General features: G+C 39.3%; 1 protein-coding gene across 2 annotated transcripts in view; it reads left to right on the forward strand.

Annotated features, from left to right (window-relative positions):
* PKHD1 (PKHD1 ciliary IPT domain containing fibrocystin/polyductin) overlaps positions 1-13,287 on the forward strand; it is a 488,429-nt gene that overhangs the window by 344,767 nt on the left and 130,375 nt on the right. For both annotated transcript variants that reach the window (XR_002082091.2, XM_019457395.2), the window contains exons 57-60: positions 194-346; positions 4,744-5,622; positions 7,011-7,179; positions 8,743-8,900. Coding sequence is in view for 1 of the 2 variants with exons in the window: in XM_019457395.2 (XP_019312940.2) it covers positions 194-346; positions 4,744-5,622; positions 7,011-7,179; positions 8,743-8,900 (1,359 nt within the window). In the remaining variant the exon portion in view is untranslated. The remainder of the gene's footprint in view (positions 1-193; positions 347-4,743; positions 5,623-7,010; positions 7,180-8,742; positions 8,901-13,287) is intronic.

Consider the following 13,287-nt stretch of genomic DNA (forward strand, 5'->3'; position numbering starts at 1 on the left):
GAGACATGTGAACGAGCTTTTCATTTCTCAGCTGACATTTGTGGAGAATGCCCGAGGAAAAGCATCCTTAATGTTGGTAGGACTTCCGAGGGGAAAGGAGTGTTTTCATTTGTCAGGTTCTCTGGGTCCCCAGCTGGCAATTTCTGAAATAGGTTTTTAAAGTTTTTTTCTTGCCCAATTCCTATTGCCACAGGAAGCGTCCATGTCATGGAGGATGGCCGATACATTCGTTTGGCTGCAGAGGTTGGACTTTTGACCCGAAATATACAAATCCAGCCTGATACATCATGCAGGGCGAGACTACTTGTGGGGTCCTTTAGAAAGTCCAACAGTGAAGAATTTTCAGGTAAACGGAATTTTATTAGGCATTACCGATTAGAGCCTATTCATCTGGGACACTCAGAAATTCCAGCTGTGAGAATTTTCCTTTATAAAACAAAACGTTAAAATTAGATGGCTCCTTTGTGCTCTGAGGAACTATGAATTTTCAGTTCTAATCTGTGCTTAATTATCAGTGTGACGTTAAAATAATATACTAGCGATCAGCACATATGCACATTTTTACCTCAAAGAAAACATCTTCAGCAGATGTGAAATTTCCTCTGCTTTGAAATTATAGATGATTTAATGACCACTTGAATTTTATCTCTTTCCTGAATTTCTATTACTCTTTCCCAGTAGCATGCTGTATCTGATGGCAGGCCTCAGTTCATGCTATAAATTAATAGCGTAAATTTAAATAAAAATGATTTCCATATTCTAGACTGCTTTAAGGATCAGTTCAATCTTTCTCATTTCTTTGCAGCTTGAACTCTATTTGAATGCTGCACAATTATTTCATTAGGACCTTTTTCTTAAACGTGTGTTCCTTAGGTATTATTCCATAATTGTTTCTTGGTCAAATACATTTGGGAAAGGCTGTCACTGTACCTCCATCTTAGAAAGTCACTGAATATGTGAATATAAACAAAGACTCTGAAAAGGCCTGGAATAAAGGATCTAACTACTTACCAAACATATTGAGTATGAAAGAAACACCATTTGTTGGCACATCTGTTCCTCCAGTAAGGTAAAGGGCAGTGTTTGTACCTTAAATCAAAAGTTCAGGATTCCTGGCCTGTGGAACAAACTCTCTCTCCATAGGATCTGTTTCCACGAGTTCTAACAGAAATGACTTCTCTCCTCGCCTCCCCTCAAAAGACATTTGGCAATATATGGAGACATTGTGCTTGTCACAACTTGGGGGAGTTTCTGGTACCTAGTAGGTAGATGTTAAATATCCCACAATGCATTCTACAACCCGACAAATGCAAGCACAGTCTCCCACCAGAAAGGATTCTCTGGTTCAAAACATCAATAGTGTTGAGATTGAGAAACCATGCTTTAGAAGACTGAAACACAGGCTGAATCCTGGTCTTCTAGAAATGAGACAGGGCCTCCTTTCACTGAAACTGCAGGCCAAGCTGGAACATGGTCACGGGAACAAGTTAGAAGACCAATTCTGACAGTTTAGCCAGTGCTGAATGAGCACCAAGACTGATGTGGTTCTGAACCTCTGGCATCGCTGATCTAGGGTTTCTTAAATCATCCCCAGGGGAAGAGGTGTTATAGACTGGGATTAAGGGTGGTTTCCATGCCTATTTTATCTTATTTAATCTTTACAAAATTTTTTTAGTGCTTATTTATTTTTGAGAGAGAGAGAGTCAGAGAGTGAGCATGGAAGGGGCAGAGGGAGAGGGAGACACAGAATTTGAAGCAGGCTCCAGGCTCTGAGCTGTCAGCACAGAGCCCGATGCAAGGCTCACACTCAGGAGCTGTGTGATTATGACATGAGCTGAAGTCAGACGCTTAACCAAGTGAGCCACCCAGGTGCCCCTCATCTAATTTTAATAGCTTTGTGAGTGAAACATTTTTATAGATGAGGAAACAGAGTCACTGATAAAATTGCCTGCTTATTTGTAAAACTCACAAGCTTGCAAACAACTTGAGGATAAGGTTAGGTCTTTCATTGCTGCTTCATAAGTATAGGAACTGTTATGTATTAAGTGCTCCATAAATGGGAATGAGGAAAGTGAAGAGTAAAAAAAGTCATCCAGCTAGAAAGTGGCAGAGGTAACATCCAAATTGAAGCCTGAATTTCGAAGCCCTTGTTAAATAAATTTTAATTTTGTAATCATTTTTGATTTATAGAAAAGTTGCATCTGTGGTATCGAGAGTTCCTGGGTTCCTTTTGCACAGTCTCCCCTATTGTTAATATCTGCCATATCTCTGGTACGTTTGTCAAAATCAAAAAGTGAACACTGGTGTGTTACTATCAACCGAATTCAAGACGTTACTCAGATTCCACCAGTTTTTCCACTAATGTCCCTTTTCTGTTCTAGAATACAATCCAGTTTCCCACACTAAATTAAGAAGCCTTGTATTTTTCTTTAATGTAACTCAGGACCTGGATGAGGTGGAATTTGCAGGTTATCGGTCAAGGATGCCAGCTATGGGTATTGAACAATCATAGGGTAGAAAATGAGGCCAAGAGTTAAATGAGGGAGCTTGAGTCAGAGCTCAAGCAGGGGAGGGGCAGAAACAGAGGAGACAGGGAGACATAGAATCAGAAGCAGGCTCTGAGCTGTTATCACAGAGCCTGACGCGGGGCTCAAACTCACAAACTCGTGCGAGCATGACCTGAGCCACAATTGGACACTTAACCAACTGAACCACCTAGGTACCCCATCATTCTTTTTATGACCAATAACATCCAGCAATTTGTACTTAGAATTGTTATTTCCAAAAACAAATATAGGAAAAAAACATTACTGAATTCTCCACTTAAATGCTCAAGACATTTTAAGTATTAAAGTATTAAGTATTAAGTATTTTAAGTATTTAGCTTTCAGCCATTGGTTAAAATGCATATAAGTAAAAAGATTTTGTGCAATTTAAAACTGTGAATTATAACCATGCAAGTATAAGATGTTAAAAAAAACACTAATTAAAATAATACTGACATATTGCCTTGACTGAAATTCTAGAACCACCTTCCATTCTACAAAATAAGCTATTTATGTGTGGAATCTAGCATTTGGTGTCCTTTGGGCCATAGTCATATGGAGACAGGTTCAACAGCCCTTTCAGCTCTGTGCTACTGGTGAGGGACACTATATAAAAAATGTTACCACCAGACAAGTAGTTTCTGGATGTTTTATCATTTTGTGATAATGTCTGTTCCATCCACCAGTGCCTCCTTAATCATTGTCATTTGAGAAATTTAGATATGTTGGAATGCTGGTGTCTGGCTACCAAGAAAGACCTACACGGTCTTTCACTTCATCTTTCCTTCAGATGATGGTGTGGTCCTTCAAGGCAGCCGATTTGCAAGGGTGTTAGTTTCTCCTCTGTGAAAAGGGAGGGTAGAAGGTAGAGGGTTTAGTCTGGACTACCTTTGAGCTTTAAATATTATTACTAAAACACTATAGTTTTCTCCCTTTTAAATAAAAGAAATAACTTTATAGGTCACCTTTGGCAGTACCTTTAAAAAAAAAAAGAAACCAAGTGATGGATAAAGTTTTGACCTAGGTAGCTAAGGGCACATGACTAATTACTGGCACATTAGCTATAACCCAGTTGTGTAAATCCCATTGAATAGCGATTCCTTTTATTGTACCATGTCTCCCACTTCCCCTAGTGTGCCTGCGTGCTGGTTAATAGTATATCCCCTGAATTCATTTGCCTATGTCCAAGTCTAGCATGTTACTTATTAAACCTTCTCTGCCTCAGTTTCCTTATCTGTGAAATGGGGATAATAATTGCACCTACCTCATAGAATTTGTGAAGGTAAGAGTTTATACACACACACACACACACACACACACATACACACACACGTATGCACACACATATGTACACAAACACACACACAATATTGATAAATGACTTAAAACAGTCCCTGATACCAAAGAGGGCTATATGAGAGTCACCTGTTATAGTTGTTAACTCACCTCGTTTTTGTCTATAATCATGTTGTTAATCTATTTTACCAAAAGTGTATACATTGACATATAAATGCCCATTATATTTTTAAATCAACCTAGTGGGTGTAGTTCATAATGTGGTTTTATAATATCCACTTAAATTAGTACAAATAAATTTCCCAGTATGACTAAATAATTCACTATCCTCTCCTGACATAAACGATGTAGAGAATCTTATTATCGTCAAAATGACACAGGGGCTGTTGTGTGGCTAGGATAAAAACAGAAAAGATTTTATGGGGTCTTTAAAATGATTTAAAAGTATTTTTTTAATATAATTGACCATGATATTCCTTCACGCAATATCTTTGTGGGGATGGTGATAGCCTTTTCACATGGTCACCGAGAGGAAACCTGGGATCCACACTCTCTTCATTGTAATTCAGGTCTTTGACCAGCCCTGGAGGCAAATACCCAGAATTGCCTGGCTGGCTGAGTTCATCTCCAAAGCCTCTCTCTCTCTTCCCTATCTGTCCTTCCTGTCCTTCCATTCTATTGCCACACTCTTCAGATGGCACATAAAACCTTTCATGCATTACTGTGATATTTCTAATGATTCATATTTTGTTAGTGAGACTCATCATGGGAAATATAGTTCTGGTGTTGAGAACAAACTATTACATTAACAAATTTGCATCTCCTGATGCCCATAAATGGGCCAATCTTTTGCCTTCTGTAGGAAGGAGAAAGTACCTGATAATATTCATTTTGTTTTCAGGTGTTCTTCAACTTTCAAATGTGGAAATTCAGAACTTTGGGTCGCCATTGTATTCATCCATTGAACTTACTAATGCATCAGAAGGATCCTGGATAATTTCTTCTACTCTGCACCAAAGCTGTGGTGGGGGCATTCGTGCTGCAGCCAGCCATGGGATCATTCTAAATGACAATATAGTGTTTGGCACAGTTGGCCATGGCATAGATTTGGAGGGTCAGAACTTCTCTCTCTCTAATAACCTATTGGTTCTGATGACACAGTCATCATGGTCCACTGTTTGGGTGGCAGGAATCAAAGTGAACCAGGCAAAGAACATCAACCTCTTTGGCAATGTCGTGGCAGGATCAGAAAGACTGGGCTTTCATATCCGAGGGTACAGGTGTTCCTCTCCTGAAGCTCGTTGGTCTGACAACGTGGCCCACTCAAGCCTCCATGGACTTCATCTCTATAAGGAAAATGGACTAGACAACTGTACCGGTATCTCTGGCTTCTTGGCTTTTAAGAACTTTGACTACGGTGCCATGCTACATGTGGAAAACAGTGTGGAGATAGAGAACATCACTCTGGTAGATAATGCTATTGGTCTTTTGGCAACAGTATACATGTCTTATGCTCCTCAGAGTCACATTGAAAATTTACAGATTATACTTAGGAATTCAGTCATTGTGGCCACTAGCTCTTCTTTTGATTGCATTCAGGACAGAGTCAAACCTCGCGCTGCCAGTGTGACTTCAACAGATCGAGCTCCTTCCAATCCCAGAGGAGGTCGAGTTGGGATTTTATGGCCTGTATTCACCTCAGAACCAAATCAGTGGCCTCAGGAGCCCTGGCACAGAGTCAGGAATGACCATTCAATTTCAGGAATTATGAAAATTCAAGGTATGATGGTTGGTTTACAAGCAATGTAGTTTCATATATCTGTGCATAGAATCTTTGATAGCATTCTGAAATTATATCAACAAGAGGGTAAAACGTAGCCTAGGGCTTCTTGTCTAATTGATAATCTGCTTGCTATTGATAACCACAGTGGTGATAATGACAGTGAGTGGCTCCTTAAATCATCTCTGCTTGGGGCGCCTGGGTGGCTCAGTCTCTTAAGCGCCCAACCCTTGATTTTAGCTCACGTCATGATCTCATGGCCCTGAGTCAAGCTCTTCACTGACAACACAGAGCCTGCTTGGGATTCTCTCTCCTCCTCTCTCTGCCCCTCCCCCTTTTTCTTTCTCTCAAATAAAAAAAATTAAAAAGTCACTGCTTTATTCATGTTGAAGAACTTTACTTAATTTGATTATTTAATTTGATTATATGACAATTCTCTTAGGTAGGTATTGCTTTTTCTATTATACAAAGGATGAAACAGATGCAGAAATCGTGCCTCACTGAAGTTTAGTAAAGTTGGTAGGCAGCCTGGATTAGAATCAGGCCACAACCCATGATGTTACTCTTCCATCAGGTCTCTTTTGTACTCATTCCTCATTGAATATTGATCAAAAGTTTGATGAAAAGTATTGCTCTTGAGACTTTAATGTGTTGGAATATACTCTTATCTTTTGCATACAGTGTCTACATCTTGAAGGACTACAGATATTTTATATTATTTTATGTATTTATTTTAATGTTTATTTATATCCGAGAGAGAGAGAGAGAGAGAGAGAGAGAGAGAGGGAGAGAGAGAGAGAAGGATAGGGGAATGGAGAGAGGGAGACACAGAATCTGAAGCAGTCTCCAGGCTCTGAGCTGTCAGCACAGAGCCCAACACCAGGCTTGAACTCAATTCACAAACCATGAGATCATGACCTGAGCCAAAATCAGACACTTAACCAACTGAGCCACCCAGGTGCCCCAGAACTACAGATATTTTAAGTCAGGATTTATGTTAACTCCTGGAACTACCCTGGATAGCTTAAACTTACTCCTAGATCTGCATTGGTATAAGAATATTTAGTTGTAGGGGCGCCTGGGTGGCTCAGTCGGTTAAGCGTCTGACTTCAGCTCAGGTCACGATCTCACGGTCGGTGAGTTCGAGCCCCGCGTCGGGCTCTGGGCTGATGGCTCGGAGCCTGGAGCCTGCTTCCGGTTCTGTGTCTCCCTCTCTCTCTGCCCCTCCCCCGTTCATGCTCTGTCTCTCTCTGTCTCAAAATAAATAAATGTTAAAAAAAAAAATTTAAAAAAAAAATAAAAAAAAATAAAAGAATATTTAGTTGTATAGTCCATATTGTGGTAGTTTATATGATTCAATATTGTGATACCTTAAAATTTTTTTTCAGATGTCACCTTTTCTAGTTTTGTGAAGAGTTGCTATAATGATGACCTAGATGTCTGCATTCTGCCCAATGTAGAGAACACTGGAATCGTGCATCCTATTACAGCAGAGAGGACCAGGATGCTAAATATCAAAGATAATAACAAGTTCTACTTTCCTCCTTTGCAGACCAGGTACCAGTTTTAGTATTTCCAATAAGCCATGTTTGTGAAATATTTCTCAATTCCTCAAATCCTTAACCATATTTAGAAAAAGAGAATAAAATCATCAATGTGAATAGAAATATGTTCTTCTGGAAAGATAAGGTGGATTGATTGGCCCCAATTCTTTACCCCACCTACAGTCATGCCTCTTGTTAGATTTTTCAGTCTCTCTCACAACAGAGATAGAGGCTATTTCTCTCTTCAATTTGGGTTGAGCCTTATGACAGTTTTTAGCTAAAAGAGGGAACAAAAGTGATAGAATGCCAAGTTTTATTGATATTGTTTCATTGTTTATCCTTATTAGAGATACATCTTTGGGATGTTTTCAAAATTACTGGAAAAAAATTTACCCCAATTCTTGATTCTTCCATGGAGTATGGTGTCACGAGTTTTCTGAAGGAGGCTTGGAAACCCTTGAACAGGGACTAGGAGGTAGAAGGAGACTGTGTCTGTTTCCAGGAATCCCTGAACTGTATAAAGTGGCTTAGATTTTGGCATGTAGACCTTCTGTAACTACTGTTCTTGAACATATGTTCTCTGAAAACTAGATGAGGAATTCTTTTTCTCATAAAAGAGAGTGGGAAAGTTAGGAGCAGGGAGAATGGGTTACTTTCTTTCCTCCACAATATTGGGCAAACTCCTTTAGCTGGAAGAAAAGAATCAAGAAAAATTGTCCTGATTAGAAAGTTAATGTGTTTGGCCCAACAGTAATCTCATTTTAATGCCCATCCCTGACCCATTTTTATGGTACCAAAACATTATGAGATTTTCAATTTGTGTTATTCTATCATTTTTTCTTTGCCCAATTTTCTTTATGTTCATTCATGCCTTACTTATGGGATGAAATAGTTATAAAGCTAAATGATATTAGCATCTGATTCTTTATATTATTAATACCTGACACATGGTTGGCATACAATAAATATTTAATGTTATTACCAATGGTACCTAAAATTATTAGACCAGGGGGAATCAAATAAATTCTCTATAATTCAATGCTATAATTGCCTATAACTTGTTTATATACCCTGCGTGACTCTAAATTCTGAAAGTATAGGAATATGTCTATCTTTATCACCACTGTATTCTCCAACACGTAAGTAGTAGGTATTCAATAGATATATGTTGAATGAGAATATCTATTTTTACCTTGTTTGTATATAGCACAAATAGAATTGAAATGTATGGTAATAATCTTAAAATACTACAAGTCCCCAAAGTTTCATAAAGAAATTATTATTTTATATTTAGTAGATATTAGAATAAGAACACTTCATTATATCTTGCTTCTTAAAAATTAACAATTGAAGCAAAATTATATATTCAGATATGTGGAATATTTGGTTACAAGAATGTCTTTCTTTTTGCCCATATAACGGGGAAATAAAATTCTCTATAGAGCTTTACTTTTCATCTATGTATAACACATTATTAATAATAAAATCCTCATTTATTTTTCATGGCGGCACTACAAATATGTTTTCTTTATGTTGCTTATGGAATGAGAGAGTTGCTTTCTGTCTATCTTCACAGGAAAAGTTTAGGAATACTGGTCTGCCCTGAATCAGATTGTGAAGATCCAAGAAAATATCTCTTTAAGGATCTGGATGGGAGAGCCCTAGGTCTGCCACCACCAGTTTCTATATTCCCTAAAACGGAGGCAGAATGGACTGGATCCTTCTTCAACACAGGTTGGTTATATCTGAACTTATGCCTCCAGTACAGGGAGCATGCATGTGGTTTGGCTGGCTTGTCTATCAGGAACAAAATATCCAGGAGAGGAACTGATTTTGAGTTGGAGTCTGCTATCACAAGAATGTTGAGTGGTTAAGCAATGTCATTACAGCATTGTTATTCCCTCCATGAGATCGCTTGTGTCTTTGTGTAAGGTACAGATTTCTAACATGCAGCTCTGTGCACAAGTGAGAACATCTCAGTAGTGAGCTCACCGGGACCTGAAGCAGCACTCTTGCTGCTCAGTGTTTCACACTCTGCCAGGGAACCAGCTCCTCTGCCATCTGAGTCAATAATTCTCTTCCATCCAGACTTGAAGGCACTCATTCTGGAGAGGGTGGTGGCGTAGATGGTGTGCAGTTGTCCTTCCTTTTTTCCATCTGTTGGTTGTCCCCGGGGGGCCTATAATCAAAATTCCTTCTGCTCTCTTATACAACCAGAGACCATTTAGTGATCAGTTTTAATAGCTGGACCCCCCGGAGAAATCATTGTCCTACTTCCACAAACAATTGGACTCTGAGTTTCCATTTGAGTTCAGGTGGAATCTGTTGCACATAAATCGAAAGAATTATCCTGGCTTTCTTTCTGTTTCAGTGGTTGATTCTTTCCATACTTCTCCTCTAGTCTCCTTTCCCCTTTTTAAGTTCTAAATGAAGGAATGTTCCAGGATTATGTTCTCAGATCTGTTTTATTCTCTCCCTAATCTTGCTAAATCCAAGGTTGACATGCCATTCACTGCTGATGACTTCCAATTTATATCTCCAGCCCTGAACTTTGGTCTGGTATGTCCAACTGACTCCATTGGGATGTACAATCAGCATTTCAGACTCAACATGCCCCAAGTGGGTTCTTGATTTCTGTCCACATCCATAATCTGCTCCTTCCCTAGATGACCCTACCTTAGTGCTCAGTACCATCGTTCATGAGATTATTTAAGTAAAAAATCTAGGAGCATTTATTCTTTTTTTTTTTTTTTTTATATAAACCCTCTCACTTCTTTTTTTTTTTTTTTTAACGTTTATTTATTTTTGAGACAGAGAGAGACAGAGTATGAACGGGGGAGGGGCAAAGAGAGAGGGAGACACAGAATTGGAAGCAGGCTCCAGGCTCTGAGCCATCAGCCCAGAGCCCCACGCAGGGCTCGAACTCACGGACCGCGAGATAGCGACCTGAGCTGAAGTCTGACGCCCAACCGACTGAGCCACCCAGGCACCCCGTAAACCCTCTCACTTCTAAACCATCATCCAACAAGGGAATAGAATAGCTTCCTAACAGTCTTTTTTCTTCTTTTCTTTTAGCCCATAAACTATTTTTCACAAGGTAGCAAGAGTGATATTTTCAACTTTCCAATTGCTTTCCATTCCCCTAAAATAAAATGCAAACTTCAAGCCTGTAAGTCTTGTAGTATCTGGTCCCTGTGACACTCTTCTTTATTTATCGTGGTCTTATGCTTTCTTTACCATGCTAAGCTTATTCTTACCCTGGGGGGTTGCCTTTGCATTGGCTGTTTCCTCTGCCTGAAATATCCTGTTCTCATTTCTTTGCAGAGCTGGCTCCTTTTGTTCAAATGATAGCTCCTCAGAGAAGCCATCCCTGACCACCCTAAAATAATCATTCTTCCATTATTCTCTAGCCCTACTGTGCCTGCTTCATTTTTTTTTTTTGTGAGAGTTACATTAGTTGAAATAATAATATTTTTTATGTAAGTATGTATGTATTTATTTATTTATCTATCTAGAGACATAGACAGCATGAATGGGGGAGGGGGAGAGAGAAAATCCCAAGTAGGCTCCATGCTGTTATTATGGAAACCGATGTGGGGCTTGAACCCACCAAACTGATATCATGACCTGAGCTGAAACCAAGAGTTAGATGACTGAGTCACTCAGGCGCCCCTACTTGAAATTATAAGTACACTTACTTACTGGCTGATTTACTGCTTGTCTTTTATTTTTATTTTATTTTATTTTTTAAAACTGCAGTTTTTTTTACCTTTATTTTTGAGAGAGAGAGCAAGTGCAAGAGGGTGCACAAGTGAGGGAGGGGCAGAGAGAGGGGGAGACACAGAATCTGAAGCAGGCTCTGAGCTGTCATCCCAGAGCCCAACACAGGGCTTGAACTCATGAACCATGAGATCATGACCTAAGCTGAAGTTGACACTTAACCAACTGAGCCACCCAGGTGCCCCTGTTTGCCTGTTGAAATGCAGTCTTAATGATGGCAAGAAGTTTGTCCTGTTTGTTGTATATTTGGGGAATGCTCAACAAATATTAATTGATGGGTTGATCAAGTGAATTAATTATTGATAACCAAGGAGAATATTAATGCTGTTTGTCCCAAACCATTCAAGAGCAGACAGAAGAAACTGAGGCTTAAATGTAGGTCAGTGTCTTAAGGATTTATACATAACATGAAATCTGGAACCAAGACTTTCCTAGACCTCTTTTTTACCTGTTTCCTCCTTTCTTCTTTGAACTCCTGCTACTTTTAGCATTTGACATTTAGAGAAGTTTCTACATAAGTCTTTTAATTACCATACTATTTCATGCTTCAACACTTTTTCTAATTTCTCTTAAATATTTTCATAGGTTGAAGGCTTATCTTGCATAGAATGACAAACTGTGGGGACTACAGTATAGGTTTTTAAAAAGTCAGTGCTGACTGCATGGAACACACTAAGTAAATATTCATTTCGATATGTTAGTTATACCTGTTGGATATAACCAGCAAGCACATTTTTTCACAGAAGAATAAAATTCAGGGAAAGTATATATTGAGAAAATATGTGCAGAGTAGGAAAAGAAAAAAAAAAGATAGGCAGTTACTCTCCCATTTACCGCTATAACTATTCAAATAGCTTTTCATAAAAGTTATTCTATTGGTTTTAAGAATCATCCCTCTGGGGGCGCCTGGGTGGCTCAGTCGGTTAGGCTTCCGACTTCGGCTCAGGTCATGATCTCGCGGTCCGTGAGTTCGAGCCCTGCATCGGGCTCTGGGCTGACAGCTCAGAGCCTGGAGCGTGTTTCGGATTCTGTGTCTCCTTCTCTCTCTGAGCCTCCCCTGTTCTGCTCTGTCTCTCTCTGTCTCAAAAATAAATAAATGTTAAAAAAATTAAAAAAAAAAAAGAATCATCCCTCTGTTATAGGTGTTTATGCCATTGAGAAAACATCTTTATGCTTTAAAAAGAAATACAGACATAATTGTGAGGTTTTTCTATGCTTGTGGTTTTTGGTGAGGATCACATTTCTGTGGAATCCGTAACAAGGGACAGGTGTCCCAGAGTATTTAATGAAAATTACATTTCAGAAATGAATGAGGACTGAAGAGTGTCTTAGTTTGTGCTGCTCCAAAGGCAGGCCTTGATACAAGGCTTAGAATCTAGTAGTTTATGTGGGGGGTGAGGTCAGGAAAGCAGAGAAGTGGGAAAGTGAGACAGGGAAAAAGGTGAAGCCAGGAAGGGTGTAATCAAACTGGTGACCACTGTGGATAGCTGGAGCTCGTGTGGGTGGGGGAGAACTCCTGCAGACTCTGGGCACATGATTGAAACGTATCACTGCTAAGCCATGAAGAAGTAAGGTATTTATAATTCAAATCCCTGATTGTCATTGGCTAAAGGATGCTTCTGGACATCAACTCACCAGCCTCTTGGCTTTCTCCGAACACAGGCCAGTTGTGCTCTTTCCTGTGGCTAGGAAAAAACCTTTCTCAGCATGAAGTGGTAGGTTTTTGCACTAACAGTCTTTGGTGTGTGAGGCGAGTGCTGAAAACATGGGGGTTGGCTTTGGAAATGTCTGGTGCAAACAGGATCTCTAAAGTGTTGATCAAATACTCCATGTGGAAGTAATATGGTGGTTTGATGAACTCAGATGGTTGCTTACCATGTGGTATACATGTACTTTTTAGGCAACAAACATGCTCTTGTGGCTGATTGTATATTTCATTTTTCTTCACTCTCTGACCTGGTTGTGAAATATGATTCAATGGTAAAACTCCAGAAGTTATCACAGTATAACGTATTAGTTACTATTAGCATGTGGACAAGCATGAGTGTGTGTGTGTGTGTGTGTGTGTGTGTGTGTGTGTGTGTGTGTGGTTGAATTTATATAGAAAGGTACATATGACTGACTGCTTTAAACTCCTGATGTTTTAAAACTTTATAACATTTTAAATGAGGTTGCTGTAGGTACCAACCTCAAGGATTCCTGCAGTAGAACCTGCTGTTTACTGCTCTAGAAATATAAAGTGTGTCTTTTTGCAATGAAGGAGATAGTGCATTGTAAATGGTGCCTTCTGGGTGCTAACAGGATTGTAGTGTTTTCCTTTGGCTTCCAAAATATGAATATA

Source organism: Panthera pardus, unplaced genomic scaffold, assembly GCF_024362965.1.
Source record: "Panthera pardus isolate Hobbes unplaced genomic scaffold, ASM2436296v1 HiC_scaffold_17, whole genome shotgun sequence".
Taxonomy (NCBI): domain Eukaryota; kingdom Metazoa; phylum Chordata; class Mammalia; order Carnivora; family Felidae; genus Panthera; species Panthera pardus.